Source organism: Salmo salar, chromosome ssa15 (genome assembly GCF_905237065.1).
Source record: "Salmo salar chromosome ssa15, Ssal_v3.1, whole genome shotgun sequence".
In the NCBI taxonomy this organism is placed as follows: domain Eukaryota; kingdom Metazoa; phylum Chordata; class Actinopteri; order Salmoniformes; family Salmonidae; genus Salmo; species Salmo salar.
The window spans coordinates 88,209,902-88,235,570 of NC_059456.1; the positions used below are offsets into that span (position 1 = coordinate 88,209,902).

At 41.4% G+C, this 25,669-nt stretch overlaps 2 protein-coding genes across 2 annotated transcripts; one reads left to right on the forward strand and one right to left on the reverse strand.

Moving 5' to 3' along the window:
- Window positions 1–44: 44 nt before the first annotated feature.
- Window positions 45–3,792, forward strand: LOC106572529 (coenzyme Q-binding protein COQ10 homolog A, mitochondrial-like). Its single transcript, XM_014146770.2, has 5 exons — window positions 45–514; window positions 1,187–1,339; window positions 1,538–1,730; window positions 1,990–2,091; window positions 2,303–3,792. Exons 1-5 carry the CDS (start codon window positions 384–386, stop codon window positions 2,468–2,470), a joined length of 747 nt encoding a protein of 248 aa, XP_014002245.1. The 5' UTR covers window positions 45–383; the 3' UTR covers window positions 2,471–3,792.
- Window positions 3,793–9,233: 5,441 nt separating this feature from the next.
- On the reverse strand, window positions 9,234–24,955 carry LOC106572524 (citrate synthase, mitochondrial). Its single transcript, XM_014146760.2, has 11 exons — window positions 24,703–24,955; window positions 19,868–19,915; window positions 19,404–19,511; window positions 18,039–18,104; window positions 16,301–16,432; window positions 14,616–14,804; window positions 13,690–13,892; window positions 13,285–13,414; window positions 12,985–13,086; window positions 12,603–12,812; window positions 9,234–12,303 (listed from the first exon to the last, which is right to left on the reverse strand). The coding sequence occupies exons 1-11, from the start codon at window positions 24,757–24,759 to the stop codon at window positions 12,130–12,132; spliced, it is 1,419 nt and encodes a 472-aa protein (XP_014002235.1). The 5' UTR covers window positions 24,760–24,955; the 3' UTR covers window positions 9,234–12,129.
- Window positions 24,956–25,669: the final 714 nt, after the last annotated feature.

Here is a 25,669-nt window from a genome sequence, read left to right on the forward strand (position 1 = left end):
GAACAGGGTGTCCCTGGCCATGAGCCTGACCGATACCGGTGTTTACTTTATTAAACAGACACGGTCGCGATAAAGAGTTGTCGCCGTATGGGGAAAAACTTGAACGCGCATTTTATGCACCTTCAGCGTCCCAGGACATCGAGCTTGGAATAAATAAACGACTGAAATAAACGCGGCCTTTTTGGTTGCGTCTACTTGGATAAGTGAACTGAAGCTTATCTACACGGTGTCTGACTTTGATGGATGCCGTGAAATAGGACTGGGAAAGGCTTCAAATAGCCAATCCGAAGTTGGCTAAAGTCAGTGTTCAACAGAAACCTACAGATCCGGTTTCCGTGAACCGTTATTCTACTTGAGGTTCTGATAAAGTAACCCAAAATACAATGGCAGCAACTGCCCGACGAATGCCGATGGGTGTGCGGACATTCAGTGAGTTTTTGGAGATTGCTGTAGGCTCTGGGCGGTCACCATGTCACACCGCGGGGTCAAGAGAACATATGAGACAGACTATCAGGTGAGATTAATACATTGATAACTTCATGTGACACAATTAACCAATCAGTGCTGTGCATGCGCATATCTTTGAATCCCCTTTGGTGCAGGTTTTTGTTCCAGCCAAGCACTTACACATCTGGTTCAAATAGGTCCACACTGAAGAACATTCTTTTTTTTCAGAGAATATAAATAATTAGTAACTGTTGTGTTTTTCCTATTAATCATCAAATTTGCATTAAGGCCTAAAAAGTTCCCTTTTCAATCCTATCAATGTCACCATTGTTGTATATGCATATTGTGGCTTTCTTCATATTGGTTTCACTTTGTCAGTAGTGCTCTCTGTAATTTTGTCTATGACTGTAATTAAACTTTTTATGACTGTCACACAGTTATTTGTAGTGAGCACATTTAGACCCCAATAGCAAAACATGCCAGCTCTGCAAGCCACCTCACGTAACCTGACTGAGTGGGTCGCGTTACATATAGTTCCATTCATGTGTTTACTCAGAATATAGTAGCTTGTCCTAGACATTGAAGGTTAGGACACTACTGGCAACCTTTTCCCCCTGCTGGCAATATATTATTTCTGCCCTGACTCTAAAGGCAGGAAGCCCGTCTGGAAAAGCGTGTTTGTTAGAGATGTTATACTCCAGTATTTTTAACATGATCCTTTCTCACCCTTTCCCATCAGACACTTGTCATCATGTGGTATTGTAATGACTAGGACACCCAGAGTGCTTTGCCACCAGCAGAATTGGGACACAATGACATCAGTTCCCCACAGCAGAACCTTCATGGGGTTCACAAATAAGAGGAAGGAGTACTCCGAGCGGAGGATACTGGGGTAAGATGCTAGCATACATGAAATAGAATATATTGTAGGACTTGCTATTTCTGTATGTAGTTACAACCATGAACGAGAGCTTGAATGCATAGATAGATTTCATATTAAAGGAAAAAGTAGGGCTTAGCCTATTTGAAACCCGAAGTGGAAGGGATGTAATGTTGTTGTTTTCAAACTCCTTTTGCTATGCTGCCTCAGGTACTCTATGCTGGAGATGTATGATGTGGTAGCCAACGTGGATGACTACAAACTCTTTGTCCCCTGGTGTAAGAAGTCCCAGACCATCATGAAGAGGGCAGGCCACTCCAAAGCTCAGCTAGAGGTGGGATTCCCACCCATCGTAGAGCGATACACATCCATGATCAGCGTGGTGCGACCCCACATGGTCAAAGTAAGTCCCTCCTGTTTAATTAGGGTTTAAAAATTCCAGTAACTTCCAGATTTCCTGCTTATTCCCTCCTGGTTTCAGGAATCTTCCAACCAGGATTTCTGGAAAACCTGGGATTCTTGAGAAAGTTACCAGATTTTTGCAATCCCATTTAGTCACGCTTAATTGAGGATTCATGAATTATGATGATATGTGAGGATCATTGTTGGTTTGGTGATAGATTACTCTAAGTAACCCTTTCTTATTGGATTACATTTTTTAGGCAGTGTGCACAGATGGAACACTTTTTAACCACCTGGAGACGATATGGCGCTTCAGTCCTGGAATCCCTGGTTATCCCCGCACCTGCACTGTGGATGTTTCGGTGAATATGACAGCCCCAGCTTGCAGCCCTTTTGTTTATCTCATGCTGCCAACCTCTCAGTTTCTTCTAATCTTGATCTCTATTTGTGCATAGACCTTGTGCATGTGAATAGTCTGACTAAGTTATATCCTTTACCATCGCTTATCCTCTTTCTCTTTTGTATGTCTTCTCTGACTGACATTCTGCCCTCTCCTTCCTTCCTGCCACACAGATCTCGTTTGAGTTCCGCTCCTTGCTCCACTCCCAGTTAGCAACTGTGTTTTTTGACGAGGTGGTAAAGAAGAATGTGTCTGCTTTCGAGCGCCGGGCCGGCACACTCTACGGCCCACAGACTCGCGTCCCACGGGAGTTAATGTTCCATGAGGTACACCAAACGTGAGGTCCATCTGCCATTGTGTGCCCTTATCCCAAACCAGCCTGCACCTTCACCCTGGCTGTCCCCTGTATCACCTGCATGACACTACACCACCCAGCCTCCACCAACCACCTCCATTGCCACCCAGGTGCCATTAGCCTGGTCCCAGAACTGTTTGTGCTGTCTTGCCAACTCCTATGGTCACACTGGCGTGAGAGACAGCACTTCTGAGATCTTGGACCATCTGGGACCAGGCTAAGATGCCACTAAGTGCATCCTCACATCATAGAGGAAGGACCAAGCAATCAGTGTGGGCATAAGCCCATCTAAACACCCTTCACAACTAGTTGAAAGTCCCATATCTTAGCCTGGATCATGTCTTGTAAAAATCTGCCATCTACCTCTTCACAAGGGTTACTCTTCAGCGCAGGCCCCTTGTTGCATTGGTGCTTGTGCACAATTTAAATAGAAGAATCCTTCTTCCAAATCTAGTTGTAAAACAAAAAAGCCACTACACATATTGGAATAGATTTAATGTATTGCTGTGTAATCGTGAGTGAACAGGACACAATATTGAGTCAACCATTGACATGGACCATTTTGAGTCTGTCATACTTGAGTCTGTTGATGCTTCAGATTGTTGAAGAATGGATGCAGGTGCACTCCACTTACCTGCCACATTAAAGTCATCCATTCATGTCAAATTAATTTATCTTAGAAATATATTTTAAATGTACAGTATTGCTTATACCAAGAAGTGCTTTTTTAAAATGTGTTTGTTTTGAAGTTATTGATTATAAATATACACTGAGTATACAAAACATTAAGAACACCTACGCTTTCCATGAGATAGACTGACCAGGTGAATCCAGGTGACAGCTATGATCCCTTATTGATGGAACCTGTTAAATTCACTTCAATCAGTGTAGATGAAGGGGAGGAGACAGGTTAAAGAAGGATTTTTAAGCCTTGAGACAATAGAGACATGGATTGTGTATGTGTGTCATTCAGAGGGTGAATGGGCAAGACAAAAAAGTGAAGTGCCTTTGAACGGGGTATGGTAGTAGGTGCACCAGTTGGTGTCAAGAACTGCAACGCTGCTGGGTTTTTCACACTCAAGTTTCCCGTGTGTATCAAGAATGGTCCACCAACCCAAGGACATCCAGCCAACTTGACACAACTGTGGGAAGCATCGGAGTCAACATGGGCCAGCATCCCTGTGGAATGCTTTTGACATCTTGTAGAGACCATGCCCCGACAAAAGCCTTTGACACTTATAAAATGCTTGTAATTATACTTCAGTATTCCATAGTAACATCTGACAAAAATATCTAAAGACAATGAAGCAGCAAACTTTGTGGAAATTAATATTTGTGTCATTCTCAAAACTTTTGGCCACGACTGTATGTGGTCACATAGAAATGTCCTTGTTTTTGAAAGAAAAACACTTTGTCCATTTTTAAAATAGCATCAAATTAATCATAAATACAGTGTAGACATTGTTAATGTTGTAACTGACTATTATAGCTGGCCATCTAGGCAGAGTTGCAAAGAAAAAGCCATATCTCAAACTGGCCAATAAAAAGAAAAGATTAAGTTGGGCAGGCAAAAGAACACAGACACTGGACAGAGGAACTCTGCCTAGAAGGCCAGCATCCCGGAGTCACCTCTTCACTGTTGACGTTGAGACTGGTGTTTTGCGGGTACTATTTAATGAAGCTGCCAGTTGAGGTCTTGTGAGGCGTCTGTTTCTCAAACTAGACACTCTCTGATGTACTTGTCCTCTTTTCTCAGCTGTGCACCGGGGCCTCCCACCCCTCTTTCTATTCTGGTTAGAGACAGTTTGCGCTGTTCTGTGAAGGGAGTAGTACCCAGCGTTGTACGAGATCTTCAGTTTCTTGACAATTTCTCGCATGGAATAGCCTTCATTTCTCAGAACAAGAATAGACTGACGAGTTTCAGAAGAAAGTCCTTTGTTTCTGGCCATTTTGAGCCTTTAATTGAACCCACAAATGCTGATGCGCCAGATACTCAACTAGTCTAAAGAAGGCCAGTTTTATTGCTTATTTAATCAGGATGACAGTTTTCAGCTGTGCTAACATAATTGCAAAAGGGTTTTCTAATGATCAATTAGCCTTTTAAAATTATAAACTTGGATTAGCCAACACAATGTGCCATTGGAACACAGGAGTGATGGTTGCTGATAATGGGCCTCTATAGATATCCCATAAAAAAATCTGCCGTTTCCAGCTACAATAGTCATTTACAACATTAACAATGTCTACACTGTATTTCTGATCAATTTGAGGTTATTTTAATTGACAAAACATTTGTTTTTCTTTCAATAACAAGGACATTTCTAAGTGACCCCAAACCTTTCAACGGTTGTGTGTGTGTGTTTGTGTGTATATGTGTGTGTATATACAGTTTAAGTCAGAAGTTTACATACACCTTAGCCAAATACATTTAAGCTCAGTTTTTCAGAATTCCTGACATTTAATCCTAGTAAAAATTCCCTGTCTTAGGACAGTTAGGATCACCACTTTATTTTAAGAATGTGAAATGTCAGAATAATAGTAGAGAAGAATTATTTATTTCAGCTTTTATTTTTTCCATCACATTCCCAGTGGGTCAGAAGTTTACATTCACTCAATTAGTATTTGGTAGCATTGCCTTTAAATTGTTTAATGTGGGTCAAACATTTCAGGTAGCCTTCCACATGCTTCCCACAATAAGTTGGGTGAATTTTGGCCCATTCCTCCTGACAGAGCTGGTGTAACTGAGTCAGGTTTGTAGGCCTCCTTGCTCGCACACGCTTTATCAGTTCTGCCCACAAATGTTCTATAGGATTGAGGTCAGGGCTTTGTGATGGCCACTCCAATTCCTTGACTTTGTTGTCCTTAAGCCATTTTGCCGCAACTTTGGAAGTGTGCTTGGGGGTCATTGTCCATTTGGAAGACCCATTTGCGAGCAAGCTTTAACTTCCTGACTGATGTCTTCGAGATGTTACTTCAATATATCCACATAATTTTCAAACCTCATGATGCCATCTATTTTGTGAAGTGCACCAGCCCTGCAGCAAAGCACCCCCACAACATGATGCTGCCACCCCTGTGCTTCACGGTTGGGATGGTGTTCTTTGGCTTGCAAGGCTCCCCCTTTTTCCTCTAAACATAACGATGGTCATTATGGCCAAACAGTTCTATTTTTGTTTTATAAAAGTAGATGTTCTAACTGACTTGCCAAAACTGTAGTTTGTTAACAAGAAATTTGTGGAGTGGTTGCAAAATGAGTTAATGATTGCAACCTCAGTGTATGTAAACTTCCGACTTCAACTGTATGTGTGTGTGTGTGTACTCATTTGCAAGTTTTTCTTTATTTTTACTAATAGGAAAGACATCAACTATGAAATAACACATATGGAATCATGTAGTAACTAACATTTTTTTAAACCAATCTAAATATATTTTATACTTGAGATTCTTCAAAGTAGCCACCCTTTGCCTTGATGACAGCTTTGCACCTTCTTGGCATTCTCTCAACCAGCTTCACCTGGAATGCTTTTTCAACAGTCCTGAAGGAGTTCCCACATATGGTTAGCACTTCTTGGCTCCTTCTCCTTCACTCTGCCTTCCAACTCATCCCAAACCATCTCAATTGGGTTGAGGTCGGGTGATTGTGGAGGCCAGGTCATCTGATGCAGCACTATCATTCTCCTTCTTGGTCAAATAGCCCTTACACAGCCTGCAGGTGTGTTGGATCATTGTCCTGTTCAAAAACAAATGATAGTCCCACTAACAGCAAACCAGATGGGATGGCGTATCGCTGCAGAATGCTGTGGTAGCCATGCTGGTTAAGTGTGCTTTGAATGCTAAATAAATCACGAACAGTGTCACCAGCAAAGAACCATCACACCTCCTCTATGCTTCGCGGTGGGAACCACACATGCAGAGATCATCCGTTCACCTACTCTGCATCTCACAAAGACACAGCGGTTGGAACCAAAAATCTCAAATTTGGACTCATCAGCCCAAAGGACAGATTTCCTTTGGTCTAATGTCCATTGCTCGTGCTTCTTGGCCCAAGCAAGTCTCTTCTTCTTATTGATGTCCTTTTAGTAGTGGTTTCTTTGCAGAAATTCGACCATTTTGGCCTGATTCACGCAGTCTCCTCTGAACAGTTGATGTTGAGATGTCTGTTTCCTGTGGCTGTCCTCATGAGAGCCAGTTTCATCGTAGCGCTTGATGGGTTTTACGACTGCACTTGAAGAAACTTGAAATATTCCGGATTGACTGACCATCATGTCTTAAAGTAATGATGGACTGTCATGTCTCTTTGCTTATTTGAGCTGTTCTTGCCATTATATGGACTTGGTCTTTTACCAAATAGGGCTATCTTTTGTATACCACCCCTACCTTGTCACAACACAACTGATTGGCTCAAATGCATGAAAAAGGAAAGAAATTCCACATTCACTTTTTACAAGGCACACCTGTTAATTGAAATGCATTCCAGATGACTACCTCATGAAGCTGGTTGAGAGAATGCCAAGAGTGTGCAAAGCTGTCATCAATGCAAAGGGTGGCTACTTTGAAGAAACTCTATTTTAATTTAACACTTTGATTACTACATGATTCCATATGTGTTATTTCATAGTTTTGATGTCTTCACTATTATTCTACAATGTATAAAATAGAAATAAAAAATTAAGAAAACCCCTGGAATGAGTACTTGTGTCCAAACTTTCGACTGGTACTGTAGAGATGTATTTAAAAACAGCTTTCTTTCACTTGTTGTGTGTGTGCAGAGAGAATGTTGTTCAAGTGCTTTATTTTTCGTGGAGAAAAAAACGTATTTAAATGTAGTCTGCGCCTTTGTCTGTTAAATGTTGAGCTTGTATGTAAATATGGAGAAAAGGAGCTTTGTCGATATGCTGTGAAAATTCTATAAAGTGTGTCAAGATGGCTGTGTGTGTCAAGACAGGCTGCCTAGCGCATTCATAAATTAAACAAGACAAAGTTATTTTATTGCAGTATTTATGCATGAAAGATGTGGCTACTTGTGTAGGATGTTTTCTTTTGAATTGTATTTCTGTTGGGTTTGCCTACATTTTAATGGGAAGACATGCACATATTTTAGTTCATGTGTAATGAAGGACTCAGCAAAGTCTAACAAATGTGTAATGTACTGGTATGTATTTGCCCTTTTGCTATGGTGGTGGAATTTACTCTAGGTCATGAAAGGTTAACATAGGAAGCTATTTTAAGTGTGTCTTTTAGATTCAAGACTATTCATTTGTTCTTAAGCAAGACTCCCAAGACACATAACCACTGTCTCAATACTTCAAAGCAACTTCCTTTTTGTATTTTTTTTTATGTTCAAAAGCAACCAATAAGTTGCTAGTGGTCATCCAGTTTGATGTAACAGTATTGCACCTCTAGCCTTCCTAAGAACCGCTGTATTCATTGCTTTTCATTTTCCCTGTCGGGGGTTGATATAGGGCAATTGTATTTGTGTGCATGTGTGTATTGTAAATAAAGATGGAGGTGGAATTGTGAATCATGTTACTGTATTCCTAATTAGGCCTACCTTTTACTTATTCTGCCGATTAGATCTAAGTGAGCAATAATGCACAGACGGGTGTTGAGACCCAGTGTATGAGCATATAATGTTTGAGTTTGGCGTGCTGATCAAATTTAAGTTGTTTTTAGTGTGTTCATTTACACTTCTGTAACCATGGTATCAGTTGGAGAACAAACACTATATTTATGCCCTACTTTTATTTTCAATTAGAATTTCAGCAAAATGTCACATTCTGGTTTTGACCATGAGCAGCTGGTCACTGCTCACTACAAAATCACACATCAATGGAATGGAATATTGGGAATGTGCATCCATACAATGTAGTCCAAATACATATTGTCATAACTCCTTATCGAGTTGTTTCCTTTGCAGTGTCAAGCACAGAAGCTGAAGAGGAAAAAAAAAGAATCGAATCACATTTTGTCACATGCGCCGAATGCAACAGGTGAAGAAGTGTGAATCAGTGTGTTAGTGGTGGTGGTGGGGGTTCCGCTGTGTGTGGATGGGATGCTGCCTTTTCAAAGGGAAACCAGAGCAGGGTGGTGGTATCTGGGCCAGTTATTAATAACAGCAGAGAGAGATGGGTCCTTTAACCATCTGCCAATTATTATTACACATATCTCCCATACACCACCATACCTATACAAATTAAATCGCAACAACGGAAGAAAGACTGCCATGTTGGGTAATACTGTACTTAAACCGAACATAAATTGGTTGTAAGACATTAACTAAACAAAGCCCCACTTCCTTGTGATTCAGCTGTCTAGCCCTGTATACAGAAACAGACATGGTGCAGAGACTTATGAACACAGTGGGGGCTCATGCAACAGCGGCTGAGTGGTTGTTTCAGTGTGTAACATTATCCTCGGTCTGGTCTCATGACTGCAGTTCTCCAGAGCCAGGAACAAGAGAGCCAGAGGTGAGACATGGACTGCTGGGCATATTTGACATAAGGTAAACATGGCTGGTTGTGTATTATCTTTTTACATGCACAAGGGTATTCTCATTCCTTAATTTCAAAACCTGGAAATGCCAGTCCTAATCTGATTATGTACAGTTCATCCAGGACATTGAGACAGGAGGACAATCTGCCAGGACTAGATTACCAGCGACTTTGCAATTTTCCATTTGTTATTGAAATAACCTTGTCAGTTTTCAACCTCTTTTCACACCACGAGTAAACATGAACATGACACCAAGCGTTAATAAAAACATTTATTGGTTTCCCATTTGCTCTAAGCGCCTTTCACCTATTTGACCCATCCCGTTATAGCTTTCGCCAACTGAATCCCATCTACATAGATCTTCCCCTGGTTCCACACGTTCTTTAGACCCTCTATGATCAGAAATAACCACGCTCCACAAGACAAACCAAGAAGAATGAACACAGAAAAACATGAAGCCAAGAGAGAATAGCAAGGCGTAGAAATCGGAAGGGACTGACGTCAGTGAAGTCTGACAGACATTGAATGAGTTGTTCCAGAAAGCAGTGTGAGAAGTGCTACAGCTGCTATATAGCATGTTGTGTTGATAAACATGTAAGCACAGGTAAAGCTGCTATGTGCCTGCAACCAATATCTGCTGCTTGAGAGCAAGCTTGAAAACAGTCAAAGCAAACACCCCCTAAACAGCAGATTATTAGATTTATTTACAAGAGTAACTTTCAAAGCGACACATAAAACAGAAAGATGTGTGAGGTTGGAGTCACATCTGTATGACTGAGCAATACTTTCTGAAAATAGCTCATTCATTCAAGCTATACATAACTATATACAAAGTACAAATAAAACCACAAATTATTATCTTTATACATTAGAGGTTTATCATTCAACACCAAAAAAAGGACAAATCTAACAGGGGTTTTACTATTGCTAAGAATGAAGGATTCTAAACCAACAAGTGCTCATTTTGATCACTGAAGCGCTTTTCTGGGGCATTAGTAACATACCCCCTCAGGCCTTATTGCTTAACTATAGTGTATGCTATATGACCACTATTCTACAGTTCTTAGGTGCAACACAATGCCTATACAACAAACCCCCAAGGTACCTTATTACTATTAAAACTAGTTGCCAACGTAATAATAGCAGTAAAAACAAATGTTTTGTCATACGCGTGATATACCACGGCTGTCAGCCAATCAGCACGCAGAGCTCGAACCACCCAGTTAATAAACAAAATGAAGACAGGACTTCAACAGATAAATAGCCCCCGACTGCACACTTATGTTCAAGCTTGCATTCTTGTACATACTAAAATCAGAAGACCTTGTACTCCCAATCCTTCAAAGATGACAAGTCTATGCTATTATTAAATCAGGCCTTTGGGTACTCCAGGCTTCAATTCAGAGCTCTATCATATACATCCTACCCACACAAATCCCACATTACAAAAGATGCCCAGACAGAATTTGAAAAAGAATGTAAGACACAATTGAATGACAAAAAAACTAAAGGTTATTTTGATCATAGAGGTGTGCTCAAGGTTAAATCCATTGAAGTCAGGGAATCAAGCCAGACGAAAAAATAAAAAAAAATTATATATATATATTTTTAAAGGGGGCAGTACCCTTTTTTTCCTGATTTGCATCCTTCTTCGGCGAAATTGAACATCTTCCGTGGAAGTTAGATACTTTTACAGAGAAAGACCTTTTTCTTTATTGGAGTGTTCTTGGGAGTGAAATCAGAATGGTTAGAGTGACATTGGGGGAAATGTATAGATAAATGGGGTGCGGGTTTCAGGCAAAAAAAATTATGTTTCCCTGTTTTAGATTAGGCCAGGATTTCCAGACAATCAAAGCTTCAGCAACTAATACCAGCATAATGTGACCGAAATTAGAAGTAACTTGCTTCCTTATTAATTGTGCTTGCTTTTTAAAGGGGTTAATCTTGATGTCAAACTACCACAAGTTAAATCTCAATTGATGACCATTTGGCATTCGTCTGTAACTCCCCACATAATTCTATGTTTATGTAGCCTGGAAATCAACGGATATGCGCCAATTGAAACAATAATAAAACAGTATACGAGTTTGGATTCCATGCTACTTTTTATGCCCCTTCACATCTTCAATCTGTTGATGACCCAGTCCTCCCAGGCACATGGGGAAAGCTGATGAGATGCTACAAGACCCCATTAGCCTACTGTGCTGTAATTGTCTTGAGTCAGGAACAGAGGTAGGTGGGAGCTCTGTAGTAATGAGGTGGAGTGACAGACTGGGCAGCATACCTAGAGGCATGGGGTTAGCAAACACTGGACATAAATTAAACTAGCTGTAATCTCTAGGCAGGTGAATTGTATATACACTGAGTGCACAAAACATTAAGGACACATGCTCTTTCCATGACAGACTGACCAGGTGAAAGCTATTATCCGTTATTGATGTCACTTGTTGAATTCGCTTCAATCAATCAATGTAGATGAAGGAGATGAGACAAGTTAAAGGATTTTTAAGCCTTGAGACAATTGATACATGGATTGTGAATGCGTGCCATTCATAGGGTGCATGGCCAAGACAAAAGATTGAAGTGCCTTTGAACGGGGTATGGTAGTAGGTACCGGGTGCACTGGTTTGAGTGTGTCAAGAACTGCAACACTGACGGATTTTTCTCGCTCAAGTTTCCTGTGTGTATCAAGAATGGGTTGTGGACCAAAGGACATCCAGCCAACTTGACACAACTGTGGGACGCATTGGAGTCTGCATGGGCCAGCCTCCCTGTGGAACGCTTTCGACACCTTGTAGAGTCCATGCCCTGGCAAATTGAGGCTGTTCTGAGGGCAAAAGGGGGCGGGGGGGTGCTACTCAATATTAGGAAGGAGTTCTTGTTTTTTTACACTCAGTGTATGAGTACGTGTTTTGCATCTTCTCTCTTTATCTTCCTAATGTGGAGGCAAAGCGGGGATATATAATATAGCATATCTATGAATACCTAACAGTGTCTCACACCAAACAATGTAAATATCAAAACGCCCTTTTTGGGGATTTTTGATTTATAATAATAAATTAAAAAAGTGTACTGTCTCTTTGAATCTCTTTCATGGGATGGGGGCAAGGTCAGCTTTTATTTGTTATTTCCTCCCTTCTCTCCTCTCCCTCTTCAGCCTGACTTGTTGGCCCCCACCAGGGTCATGAGTCCGTCCGTGCTCATGGACTTGGGGCGTTCCAGGGGGAAGCCCAGGGCTCGGCTCCAGATCAGCTGGGCCAGCACTCCCAGGGCTCGGGACACGCCGAACAACACAGTGTAGTAGTTCATCTCTGTCATCCCATAATACTGTAGTGGAGAGAGGTCAGGGAGAAGGCCAGGGAGAGATCAAATATGTTTTGTTACAGAGGGTCAATAAAAATTGAATGATTATAAGACTAAACTAATACATACAGGTGCTGTGTTTTGTGATGCTTATAATTGAAGTACATCTGGATTGTAATGCTGACTGGTGAAAATACATTTAGAATGCACTTTCAAATTCAACTTCCATCGAAGTTTCAGAATGGATCTGCATTACATTGCAATACGTAACATTACAATAGGACATTGTTGAGCAGAATGCCCGAATAAAGAATATTGCTTACCTGCAGCAGCACTCCACTGTGGGCATCTACGTTGGGCCAGGGGTTCTTGGCCTTACCCTGCTCTAGCAGCACTGGGGGCACGATCTTGTAGAGCTGGTGCACCAGCTTGAACATGGGGTCATTGGGCAGGTGCTTAAAGGCAAACTCCTGCTGGCATTGGTACCTGGGGTCAGTCTTCCTCAGGACAGCATGCCCGTAGCCTGGCACCACCTACGGCAGAGAGAGAGGGTGTGAGGAGTAGGGTTGCAAACTTCCCCCAAATGTCCTGTGTTCTTCAGGATCCCCGTTGGAGGATTCACTCCTTCCTGATTCCCAGAATCCTGGAGAACTAGGGAATTTTTGGTAAGATGCGTCGTAATAGTGAAGCCAGATGTGCTCTTACCCTGCCAGACTTGAGTGTGTTCCAGATGTAATCCCTCATCTTCTCATCAGACACCTCCCCTCCCATCTCCGTCTGCAGGGCCGTCAGCCACACCAGTACCTCCTGCAGGGCACACAGAAACACACATCAATAACATACTGTTATAATCTCAGCAAGTCTAAAACAGGAACACTCTATAAAAGCACTGTTGTGCTGATGTTAAGGAAAAGCCAGTTACGCCAACATGACTATCGTTCTGTCCATCCATCTATCTATCCATCCATGTGACTGTGCAGAGCAAAGGACAGGATTGACACAGACCTGGTTGGCCAGCCCATGCAGAGGTCCAGCCAGCCCGTTCAGAGCAGCACTGAAGGAGAGGTAAGGGTCGGACAGAGCACTGCCCACCAGGTGACTTGTGTGGGCGCTGACGTTGCCTCCCTCATGGTCACTGAAACCCCAAAGGGTCACATTCATTTTAATGTATAGTAATTCATTACAAAATTGTACTTCACATTATTGATTATTACTAACTAAAACATTTATACAGAGCTATATTCAAATACAGCGTTAACCTCCCCAAAACTGTAGAATCATTCTAATGCAACATAAACACTAGGGGGCAGAGAATTTTTATATTTGAGGGTTTCACAATTCTCTATCATGCAATGCCAGAATTTAGTGGCAAAGGAAGGGGAAGGAGGAAACTGGCCCATAGTAAAATACCTGTGGATGGTGAGGTAGAGCCTCATAAGTTCAGTGAACTCAGCAGAGTTGCTGTAGCCCAGCATGTTGGCGAAGTTAGCGGACCAGTCCTGGTTGGAGTCAATAGCTCCAATGCTACTTCCCTCACGGTACAGGTTACGGTAGATCTTAGCAGCAACACATGGCAACTTGGCAATTAAGTCCATGGAGTCCTCATAGATGAACTGGAATAGAGTAAAAGAACTGAATAGATGAACAGGAATAGAGTAGATCCACAGGAATAGAGTAGATGAACTGAATAGAGAAGGGTAGGTGGTTTAATCAACAGTCAGTAGACTGTCTCCCACAGGTTCTCACTGAAAGATGATAAATCCCACACACGATTACCTCGGTAGGTGATTTCCTGTTGATGTTTTGGTCTGTGAGCTTTTTCAAGTCTGTCTGTCGAACTCTGGGGCTGTAATTCCCTGCTCTACACAATAAACAGTGTGGATGCGTTTCTATTTACTTAAATGTAGCCTAATCTTTAACCAGGAAGTCGAGGAAGAGATGAATATGCTCTTGTTCAAGGGAGACCTGGTGTGCGTGTTAAAATTCACATTTAAAAGAACAGACACTTGAAAATCAGTCAAGGTTTAGTGAAGACTACTCATTGATCTGGCATCACACACTGGTTTAATGCCTTTAGCCAAACCTCTGCCTGTACTGCATTGTATTGTGAGGAATGCAGACCTGGGTTCAAATTATATTTAAAATCTTTCAAATACTTTGAGCGTTGGCTTTAGCCTGCCTGAAGCGCCAAATGTTCATGGTTTACACCTCTATTTGTTCCATTTCACCAGGCACGCTCAATCAAACACAGACAACGCATTTAAAAAAAAAAGTTAAATACCATTTGAACCCAGGTCAGTGAAGAATACCTGCTGAGTTCTATCTGTGTGACTTACCTCCCAGTACTTGGCCTTGTTGACGCCCTCGGAGTATGCCCGGGCAAAGCTGCTCTCGCTGTTCAGAGCTGTGATTGCGGCGCTGAACTGGGACATTGGGTGAAGGTTGGTAGGGAAGTTATCTAGCATGGTGACGACGTGGGAGGGGAGTGCTGCCCGCTTAGCCCATTCTTTGGACAACCAGCTCACCTGGAGAGATGAGATGCAAACATGATCGGTGAGTACAAGTAGGGCCAATAAAAAATTTGAGACAGGAAATGTTCTTCAATCCCAAACATTATAAATCCCCATCACTTTGCTATGGTTGTAGAACTTCAATGCCTTCCTCCTAAACCATAAAGTAACTTGCTTCTAGTATGTAATATAGGAATTTCCTCCAGCTGAGCCATATTAGGGTGGAATTAGATCTCATCTCGTGGTGGCTTCAAGAAAGAGCTGCAGCAAACACCAAATGCCAAGGATGTGTGTTGGAGTTGGGTCATTGCTGGGTACAGTAATACCCACAATTTGTGGCCCAAAAACGAGAAGCTAGCTTTGTAGTGGGACCAGTTGAAGCGAGCAGATTGGATGAAGGGAACCACGGGCACGTCTACTGTATGCAGTGCTCATTTAACCACGGAGGACTTTGATAGCTATAACCAGTGGAAGGCAGGATTCGGAATGAGTGACTGAAACCAGGTGCTATGCCGAGCGTGAATGTTAAGCCAGCAACCTCTGTTCCCTACCGGTACATCACAAGAGTCAACAGTAATGAGATAAACCAGGTAAATTCAATGTGGATTTACCTCCCTATATCTCTATTGGATTAGCTGATCCCTCAGGCTGGTGAAAAGGCCTCTTCCTAGGCTCTTCTTTGGTCATTAACTCAGCTGTCAATTGGTAAGTCTCCACGCTCTCTACTTTATATCTGTTAGATTTATATATATTTTTCCTGCGTGTGCTAGAATAGTTGGTGTTGTTCTCTGGCTTACCACTTAGCTATGTCGACCGTGGTGGTTGGCCAACTAGGCTAGTTAGCTGGCTATGCTAGCAAGCAGGCTAAAATAAGTAACCTTAGCTGACTGGCTAAGATAACTGCATATACGGAAACATTATTTGATAATTGTTTAGATGGTGTTATGCATGTTCAAAACTTTGGTTTACTTTAAATGTTTCTGTAAGCTAGGTGTTGATTGCAACTGGCTGACTCATGCAGTGCTAACCTAACGTTAGCAGGCTAGTAGGGCTAACATTAGCAGGCTAGTTGGCTAGCAACTTTGCAAGCTGATTTCTATCAATAAATTCATAAATTAATTTGGTTTTAAGTTAGCTGAACATTTTATTGAAACCAGTAGTTATGAAGGTGCAAACGATTTGGTTTAATTTGAAGTTATACATTAAGTTATTTCTGTTGGAGTTTACATTATAGGGAATATGCTGACTGGCCGGGTCCTCCATATAAAACGCCACAACCCGCAAAAAAACATTTTCCGGCATGACTTCGGCATTCTGATCGGTTTTATGTAATAACTTGAAAAATAAAAGTGAGGTCTAACATGGCATTGAAACTTTTCGTGCATATAATAATGCAAATCCATGTGGTTATGTTTATGCTACCCTTTAACCTCCTTTTTCACTTGACCAGACTAAATCTTCACATTCAGTTTAAATTAGACTTAGCACATCTAGCCCTAGCCCCATCTCACCTGTTCCTCTGTGGGGACCTGTCCTGTGACCAGCAGCCAAAAGAGGCCTTCAGGCAGCGGCTCCTGACCTCCTGGAGCCTTGGGCAACAGCTGCTGACACTCTGGAATGCTGTAGCCACGGAAGCGGATGCCCTAAAGACAAATTTGACACAATTTACATAGTGCCTTCAGAAAGTACTTACACCCCTTTTTCCACATTTTGTTGTCTTACAGCCTGAATTTAAAATGGATTAAATGTAGATGTTTTGTCACTGGCCTACACACACACACACAATACCCTAATATCAAAGTGGAAATATGTTTTTCAAAATTTACACAAAATAATTTAATAAAGAAAAAACAAAAATGTTATAAGTATTCAACCCGTTTGTTATGGCAAGCCTAAATAAGATCAGGAGTAAAAATAATGTGCTTAACAAGTCACATAATAAGTTGGATGGACTCACTCTGTGTGCAATAAGTGTTTAACATGATTTTTGAACGACTACCTCATCTCTGTACCCCACACGTACAATTATCTGTAAGGTCCCTCAGTCAAGCAGTGAATTACAAGCACAGATTCAACCACAAAGACCAGAGAGGTTGTTCAATGCCTTGCAAAGAAAGGCACCTATTGGTAGATGGGTAAAAAAAAAAAATACAAAAATAAAGACCCTTTGAGTATGGTGAAGTTATTGATTACACTTTGGATGGTAACTCAGTTGCCGGAGAGGACAGAAACTGCTCATGGATGTCACCCTGAGGCCATTGGCTGTGATAGGAGAAAACTGAGGGTGGACCAACAAAATTGTAGTTACTCAACAATACTAACCTAATTGACAGGGTGAAAAGAAGGAAGCTGTACAGAATAAAAAGATTCCAAAACATGCACCCTGTTTGCAACAAGGCATTAAAGTAATACTAGAAAAAAATCTGTTAAAGCAATTAACTTTTTGTCCCGAATACAAAGTTATGTTTGGGGCAAACCCAATACAACTAATTACTGAGTACCACTCTCTATATTTTAAAGCATAGTTGTGGCTGCATCATGTTATGGGTGTGCCTGTAATTGTTCATTTTTTATCCTGAAAAACTCCCCAGTCCTTAACGGAATGGAGCTAAGCACAGTCAAAATCCTAAAGGAAAACCTGGTTCAGTCTGCTTTCCAACAGACACTGGGAGATTAATTCACCTTTCAGCAGGACAATGAACTAACAGACAAGGCTAAATCTACACTGGAGTTGCTTTCCAAGAAGACAGTGAATGTTCCTGAGTGGTCGAGTTACAGTTTTGACTTAAATATACATGAAAATCTATGGTAAGACCTGAAAGTGGTTGTCTAGCAATGATCAAAAAAACAATTTGACAGAGCTTGAAGAATTTTTTTTATAATAAAATGGGCAAATGGTCTACAATCCAGGTGTGGAAAGCTCTTAGAGACTTACCCAGAAAGACTGTAATCACTGCCAAATGTGCTTCTACAAAGTATTGACTCGAGTGTGAATACTTATTTCTGTATTTCATTTTCAATAAAATGTGCAAAAATGTCTAAAAACATGTTTTCACTTTGTCATTAAGGGGTATTTTGTGTAGATGGGCGAGAAATTGCTTTCATCAATTTTGAATTCAGGCTGTAACAAAATGTGGAATAAGTCAAGGAGTCTGAATACTTTCTGAAGGCACTCAGATTCACACATTAATTATTCTGTGGGTGTTACTGTTTAGTGGATTATTTGTGTTGTGATGGCAGGGAACACACCTCATCAGGATCCAGCACTGAGGTCTCGTACACCAGACCCTTCATGCCCCTCATCCCACCATAGACCTGTGAAACGGATATTACATTCTGTACAGAAAGCTCAATATAGGCTAGACTAATTCTCTCTGATCAAAGTCCAGAAATAAGTGTCTCAGATCAAAATGTGTAAAGATGACCCTGATCTTAATTAATCTACATTCTTCATAGTCGTAAAAAGGGTGAAGATGTCATGTGAATGATAAATGTGTGGATGACGGTCTCTGTAAGAGCTGAGGTGTGTGTAACCCTGGAGTGAGTCTGCTGTGATTTCTGGTGTGGGAGGCAAGAGCTGTGACTCAGCTTTATATTTGAGGTATTTTTATGCATTAGTCCGCTGTTGGTACAGTCTCAATGTTTTGAATGTCAGCAATCAAGTTTTCAAGAAGCAAAGTGTCATCGGCCACATCATCATGAGGCTGTGCTCAGCTGGCAGGGAGCAGGCTGAGTAGTGGTACATTACATGACCGCTAGTATGCTAAAAGGGGGATGGCTGAGGGGCAACATCAGACCCAATCACGTAGCAGCCGGTTTATAATAAAGTAATATGAATCCATTTGTACATATTGATAAACTAAAGACCCTCACCACACATCATTTTGTTAATGGAATTTTGCTTTTCTGATCTTTGTGGTGTGGTGGTTCATTTCTTTACTATCAAATGAGGAGAGACAACCTTATCACACAAGTCAGAGTTACACTTAAACTAAATCTTTAAATCACTTAATAATAGAGCAGGTCAATACTACACAAACATATAAAGTGAACCGATTGAGTGCTCTACGATAATGATGGCTGGTCGACGAATCACCCTCAGATGATTCGTTGAGAGCCCCGAGACAAAAGTACAAAGGTCTTTTATAGCCAAGATACACCCCTTTCAACCTATATGACAAACAACAGATATATAGAATGGGTCACAAGGTTAAGATTTGTATGAAAGATACTTATAATTCACAGCAGACAGTATCTTCTGTAAAAACTGTTTTCATTGTGTAGAGACCAGTGTCTGGCCCCCCAACTCCATACTGGAGCCATGTCTCACTGGTACCGTATAGAACAGAAACATTAACTCATGCTCTGGAATGCGGTATCCCCAAAGGCATCATAAATCTCCTGTCAGTGTTATCTCCCAGAGGCCCATCCTCAGTAGAACACATAGACGAGCGTTCTAACCACCCCTTATTCTATTGCATAAAACAACCATTTGATGCAATAAAAGTATTTTCCTCTCACAGTGGTTTATTTCTACATTAAAAGCCTTTGATTCTCTTGTATGGTTTTACCAACATTATGTTCTGAGATAATGAATACGGCTCAATTACTTACCATATCAACAGTGATCGATCCAATGTTGGTTTTGCCATACTGCTGTTTGAAGCTCTTGATCCTACTTTGTTCTTTTGGGATGAGGTCTGATAGAACATCCTTTAAATTCTGCAAAAACACAGACATGTCTCTGAAAGCTCAGTTAAAATAAAATGTGTTGAAAACCAGCCTATATAAAAAAAGGTCAACTACAGAGAACCTAGTGAAAACTGTGTGATAACACTGTGTGATAACACTGTGTGATAACACTGCCAAGTCTGTGTTAGTTAAACAACCATTATATCCAAAACATAGGTTGAAAAACACAGGCTTATAAAGTCAGCATGGTCCATAATGGCAAAGAGAACAAAGAAGGAAATCTCTTCTTGTCAATCCCTATTAATATCATGCTTCACCAACAATAACGTTAATAATGGGCAAACTGACAATGAGTGGCCTTGAAGAGGTGGTCTGAGAGTACTTACTGATGATGAGCTGGCATGTCTGGATGCCACAATGACACATGAGGCATTCTGCAGAGAGGAAAATGCAAGCATCAGAAAACATGAGCCTGAGGGAGGGTCTGTGGTCAAAACAAAGACATGGTTAGCACTGAGTGTATAGGAAGCATTAGAGAAGCTTCAAATTAGCTGCGTAGCACAACTGCACTCTGATTTCCAATACCTGCAGCTAGACTACTAGAAGTAGGCCTAATTTAATCATTGAGCTGATAGTACCATGAAATCCTGATTTCTCGCTGCTTCTCAGCCTAAATATCCAACCCCATAGACTCACAACATCCACAACAGGGTGGGCAGATCAGGTAATTGGTTCTGTATAGATAACTGTTATCTGGTCCGGCAAACCGCAATGTCTGCCTTGACTGCAGATAACAGTGGAGACCATTATACTGTTGTCAGAGGTAAATGGGAGCAGCTAGTATAATGAATGAAAATGAACCTAGAGGGTTTATAGCGAAAAGCTAGCAATATTTCTCAATTTCAATGAACCATAATGTATTTGTTACTCCAGCTATCCAGCTGCATTTGTCTAAGGCTACCACCCATCAATGGCAGATGACCCTAAGGACTCGGTCACTAGAACTAGGAGATTGAGTGGGATTAACAGGAATGTTCTTGAGTGAGTAAATAAATAAAAATAATTTAAAAAAAAAGTTATTTTTAAATCAGCCCAGGCAGGATATGAAAGTTGTTGACTGGCTGCCAGTAATCTTGTAGCTTAGCAGGTGATTACTACCAGTAGTCTGAAACCAGACCAGAGAGGAAGAGGTGAAGCGAGAGGTTTCACTCTCGCAAAAACATGTCCAAAATAAGCCCAATGCGTTTCTATGGGTTTGTTTTTTTATTTAAGCTTGTCACCTGCCTTCGGGACAACGGCTCCCATTGTTAGGGCAAAGACATGAGCATCTCGTCATTATATACAGATCTCTGACCAGACTCATCAGTCAGATTGTCAAAGTCAATGGAAGGGGGATGGAGCCAGGGGATCAACGCAAGGGACATCTGGCTACAAGATTCCCAAAAAACACACCCCTTCGATACAGCCACAACCGGAAGTAACTTTTTCATAGTAGGTTAGGAGAATTAATGTGGCAGGTTAGGAAAATTAGGTTAAGGTTAGCAAAAAGGGTTAGGAAAAGTGTTAGGTTTAGCAAAAACCTGGGATGAAAAGTCACTTCCGGGTGTAGCTGTATGGAAGTGGCATGTTTTTAGGGAGTCCCATCTGGCTACGTTCCCACTGGGTGGAACTCTACTTTAGGTGTGGGCAGCCTACATCCCATAGCAGCTATAATTCAACATTAAAACAGTGATCAATCATTCGATTTTTAATGGAAGGCCAGCATCCCGGAGTCACCTCTTCACTGTTGACGTTGAGACTGGTGTTTTGCGGGTACCATTTAATTAAGCTGCCAGTTGAGGACTTGTGAGGTGTCTGTTTCTCAAACTAGACACTAATGTACTTGTCCTCTTGCTCAGTTGTGCACCGGGGCCTCCCACTCTTTCTATTCTGGTTAGAGCCAGTTTGCGCTGTTCTGTGAAGGGAGTAGTACACAGCGTTGTACGAGATCTTCAGTTTCTTGGCAATTTCTTGCATGGAATAGCCTTCATTTCTCAGAACATGAATAGACTTACGAGTTTCAGAAGAAAGTTATTTGTTTCTGGCCATTTTGAGCCTTTAATCTAACCCACAAATGCTGATGCTCCAGATACTCAACTAGTCTAAAGAAGGCCAGTTTTATTGCTTCTTTAATCAGAACAGTTTTCAGCTGTGCTAACATAATTGCAAAATGGTTTTAATAGTAATTTACAACATTAACAATATCTACACTGTATTTCTGATCTATTTGATGTTATTTTAATGGACAAAAATCTGCTTTTTAAAAAAAAACAAGGACCTTTCTAAGTAACCCCAAACATTTGAACGGTAGTGTGTGTGTGATTAAAAAATATATATATTTTATTGGCACAGGAGACACCCGTCTTATGCACGCCCATCTCAGTGAACTAATCCATTGCGGAGGCCGCGGGGATGGCACAGTCCAAGAAGGGGACTGCACAATGCACATTCGGGGGGCGGCAGGTAGCCTAGTGGTTAGAGCGTTGACCTAGTAACCAAAAGGTAGCAAAGTCAAATCCCCGAGCTGACAAGGTAAAAATCTGTCGTTCTGCCCCTGAACAAGGCAGTTAACCCACTGTTCCTAGGCCATCATTGAAAATAAGAATTTGTTCTTAACTGACTTGCCTAGTTAAATAAAGGTAAAATAAAATGCATTGTTTCATAAATTAAGTGTGTGAATTGTTTGCTATCACCAGTAGTACATTTACCTAGTGGTTAGCGTCGGGCCAGTAACCGAAAGATCGAATCCCCGAGCTGACAAAGTAAAAATGTGTCATTCTGCCCCTGAGCAAGGCAGTTAACCCACTGCTCCCCAGGCGCCGAAGACGTGGATGTCGATTAAGGCAGCCCCCCGCACCTCTCTGATTGAGGGGTTGGGTTAAATACGGAAGACATTTCAGTTGAAGGCGTTAGTTGTACAACTGACTAGGTATCCCCCTTTCTGTTACCATTAATTCCTAGAAAAGCTAAATATACACTAACTGTACACTATTTTAACCGGTTTTATCACATTTGCAGCCGACAGTATTTTCCAGTTACAACACTTTTCTGGCATCCTCCTTCCGATACACACAGTTGTTCGTAGATGCTAGATTGCCATGTTACAGCAGTTCTAATTGGCTATATGGCCGGGTGTGAATCCTAACGCTATAAAAAGGTGTATTCATTTAACCTTTTATTTAATGAAAGGTTTCCAAAACCGTATCGCAAGCAAGCATTAACGTGTAGACAAAGTGCTGGGACTACTGTACACAGTTCCACAACGTCATCAATGCTTCAACTGAGAATCAAAGAGGGAGCCCTCATTGGTGAACGAGAGGTACATCTGTCTGAGGATTGAAAGTGAACAGTCCAAATAAGATGTTGCAAGTTACCGTGATTTGTCAGCTATCTGGGCCATAGAAATAGAATGATCTGAGCAGGAGGGTAATTGGGTGAAGGCAGTACTGTAGGTTACAATCTAGTTACAGCCGGCGTGCCAAGGACACTCAGACAGTTTTTAAGTCTTACTCCTGACCAAGGAGGTAGTTGCTTGAAACCCAATGGGCAGAAATGAGCGTTTGAATCAGGAAAGTTTCCTCTCACAACTTCCACAAGCCAGAATGTCAAATAAAATTAGATTTTAACATACTTTACCAGTTGTCCTTGCAGTTGGTCCTTTGGCAGTAGGAGACAATATATCCACAGGAAAGTATAATTACATCAACTTTTGAAAGTGCTGGTAGCGCTCAGACTTCTATCACCTGAAGCATGTGCACAAGAAAAAGAATACATGCACGAGCCTCATGTCTACTTACCAAGCTCCTGCACATGTTTACATGGTTCTGTGCATGCTTCAGGTGATATAAATCTGAACACACTACCAGAGCTTTGAAAAGTTAATGTAATTATACTTTCTTGTGGATATTGCTTCACATTCCTACTGCCAAAAGGACCAACTGCACAGACAACCGGTAAAGTATGTTAAAATATAATTGTATTCAACATTCTGGCTTGTAGAGGTCGTGAAAGGTAACTTTCCTGATTCAAAACACTCATTTCTGCCGGACATAGAATTCAATGCAATTTAACTTTGGGTTTCCAGGCAAGAGGTAGCAGTGGCACCCAGGAATCAATACAGACCTCTGTGGAATGCATGAAATCAAGATAGACAAGACAGAATTCAAATCAATGTGTGTTATTGAAACTTCAGTGTTGCACATGCATAGACCTATTACATAATTGGATAGTTAACTGGCTAGGTATACTGAATAAAGATCAACACAATATGCAACAACTTCAAATATTTTACTGAGTTACAGTTCATAAGGAAATCAGTCCATTAAAAATAAATTAGGCTCTGATTTATGGATAGGGGCGGGTTCCTGTTTAATCAACTTCTTGATATGCCACACCTGTCAGGCGGATGGATTATCTTGGCAAAGGAGAAATGCTCACTAACTGGGATGTAAAAAAAAAAAAAAAAGTGTCCACAAAATGAGAGAAAAGCTTTGTGCATATGGAACATTTCTAGGATCTTTTCTATAAACTCATGAAACACAGAACCAACACTTTACAAGTCGCGTTTATATATTTTTTTCAGTGTAGATTGCGACATTAATGGAGACTTGGCAACAATACAGCACCCGAAAATGAACAAACCTAGATAGTTGCTGTTGTATTGGCTAATAGTTAGGACATTTACTTATGAATGGAAATGTTAGCACTGAAGGTCAAATGAGGGGAAGTGGAGGAGCAGATTAGCTAGCCAGCCAATTAACTTGCCACTGCTGACAGTAGATAGCTAACATAAGACTATGCATTATTTGGGGGGATCTAAACAAGCAGTTTAAATTACTTCCATGTGAGATGAGGGATAGCTAACTAGCTGTCAAACGTCGACCTCCTACACAATCAATCTCCTGTTATTTAACGTTATCCGTCACTCAACTGGCTAGCTCGCAGCTAACCTAAAAAGACGAGAAACAGTAGTGCCAACACATTTAAGAGAGGACCACTGTTGGCAAGCTTCAAAACAGTCTGGCGATGTGTAGCCACTAGCATACATGAACAACAACCGACATGTTTCCTGGAGAGCGAGCAAGCCGGCTAGCTAGTTGTTGAAGTTTACTTGTTAGTTTCTAGCAAATTAGCGAACACTGACGCCCACTCTACTTCGAAGAGGCTCTTTGCCTCGCCTTACCTTTGACTGAAGGAGTCTTGGCGCTAGCCTGCTGATACTGGTAGCCAGAAAGGACATGATGTCTGTGGGAAAATATATTTATTCTGAAAGACAGTGCTCAGCGAAGCTAGTTGAAGGTGCCCCTACAGAAAAAGCACTACTGAAGGTTGAAGGGGGATTCGGGCCCGCAAGTAGGCGTATCGTTGATTGGATGGCGGTTGCAGCGAAATGTAACCTGATTGGCCAGTTGAGCCTCGTGTGTCTCTATCAATCGAAACGATTGGCTAAGGCAAACGGAAGACTGGTATGGAACTCATTTCCGTTTCATTCTGTCACACAACTTAAATGAATTGAGTGAGAGAGTAAAACTATAATTGTTTCTGGACATGACCATATAAATGATAGGTGTAGATCTGAAATAATTTGATAAATATCAGCAATATTTTACTTTTGATACTTAGTATATTTTAGCGATTACATTTAGTTTTGATCCTTAACTATATTTAAATCCCAAATACTTTTAGACTTTTACTGAAGTAGTATTTTACTGGCTGACTTGGTTGGCCCTGTCCGGGGGTATCGTCGTACGGGGCCACAGGGTCTCCCGACCCCTCCTGTCTCAGCCTCCAGTATTTATGCTGCAATAGTTCATGTGTCGGGGGCTAGGGTCAGTCTGTTATATCTGGAGTATTTCTCCTGTCTTATCTGGTGTCCTGTGTGAATTTAAGTATGCTCCCTCTAATTCTCTCTCCCTCCCGGAGCACCTGAGCCCTGGGACCATGCCTCAGGACAACCTGGCCTAATGATTCCTTGCTGTCCCTAGTCTACCTGGTTGTGCTGCTGCTCCAGTTTCAACTGTTATGCCTGCGGCGATGGAACCCTGACCTGTTCACCGGACATGCTACCTTGTCCCGGTCCTGCTGTTTTTCGACTCTCTACCACACCTGCTGTCTCTAACTCTGAATGCTCGGCTATGAAAAGCCAACTG

What these genes read in the sequence shown, in the direction of transcription:
- LOC106572529 (XM_014146770.2), top strand. Translation starts at nt 384, where the DNA reads ATGGCAGCAACTGCCCGACGAATGCCGATGGGTGTGCGGACATTCAGT. An exon ending in CATATGAGACAGACTATCAG is followed by an intron (nt 515 to 1,186) that starts GTGAGATTAATA and finishes CTTTCCCATCAG; the next exon opens with ACACTTGTCATCATGTGGTA. An exon ending in TGCGACCCCACATGGTCAAA is followed by an intron (nt 1,731 to 1,989) that starts GTAAGTCCCTCC and finishes TACATTTTTTAG; the next exon opens with GCAGTGTGCACAGATGGAAC.
- LOC106572524 (XM_014146760.2), bottom strand. Translation starts at nt 24,759, where the DNA reads ATGTCCTTTCTGGCTACCAGTATCAGCAGGCTAGCGCCAAGACTCCTT. An exon ending in CTCTACCTCACCATCCACAG is followed by an intron (nt 13,415 to 13,689) that starts GTATTTTACTAT and finishes TTGGGGTTTCAG; the next exon opens with TGACCATGAGGGAGGCAACG. An exon ending in ACAGTGGAGTGCTGCTGCAG is followed by an intron (nt 12,304 to 12,602) that starts GTAAGCAATATT and finishes TCTCCACTACAG; the next exon opens with TATTATGGGATGACAGAGAT.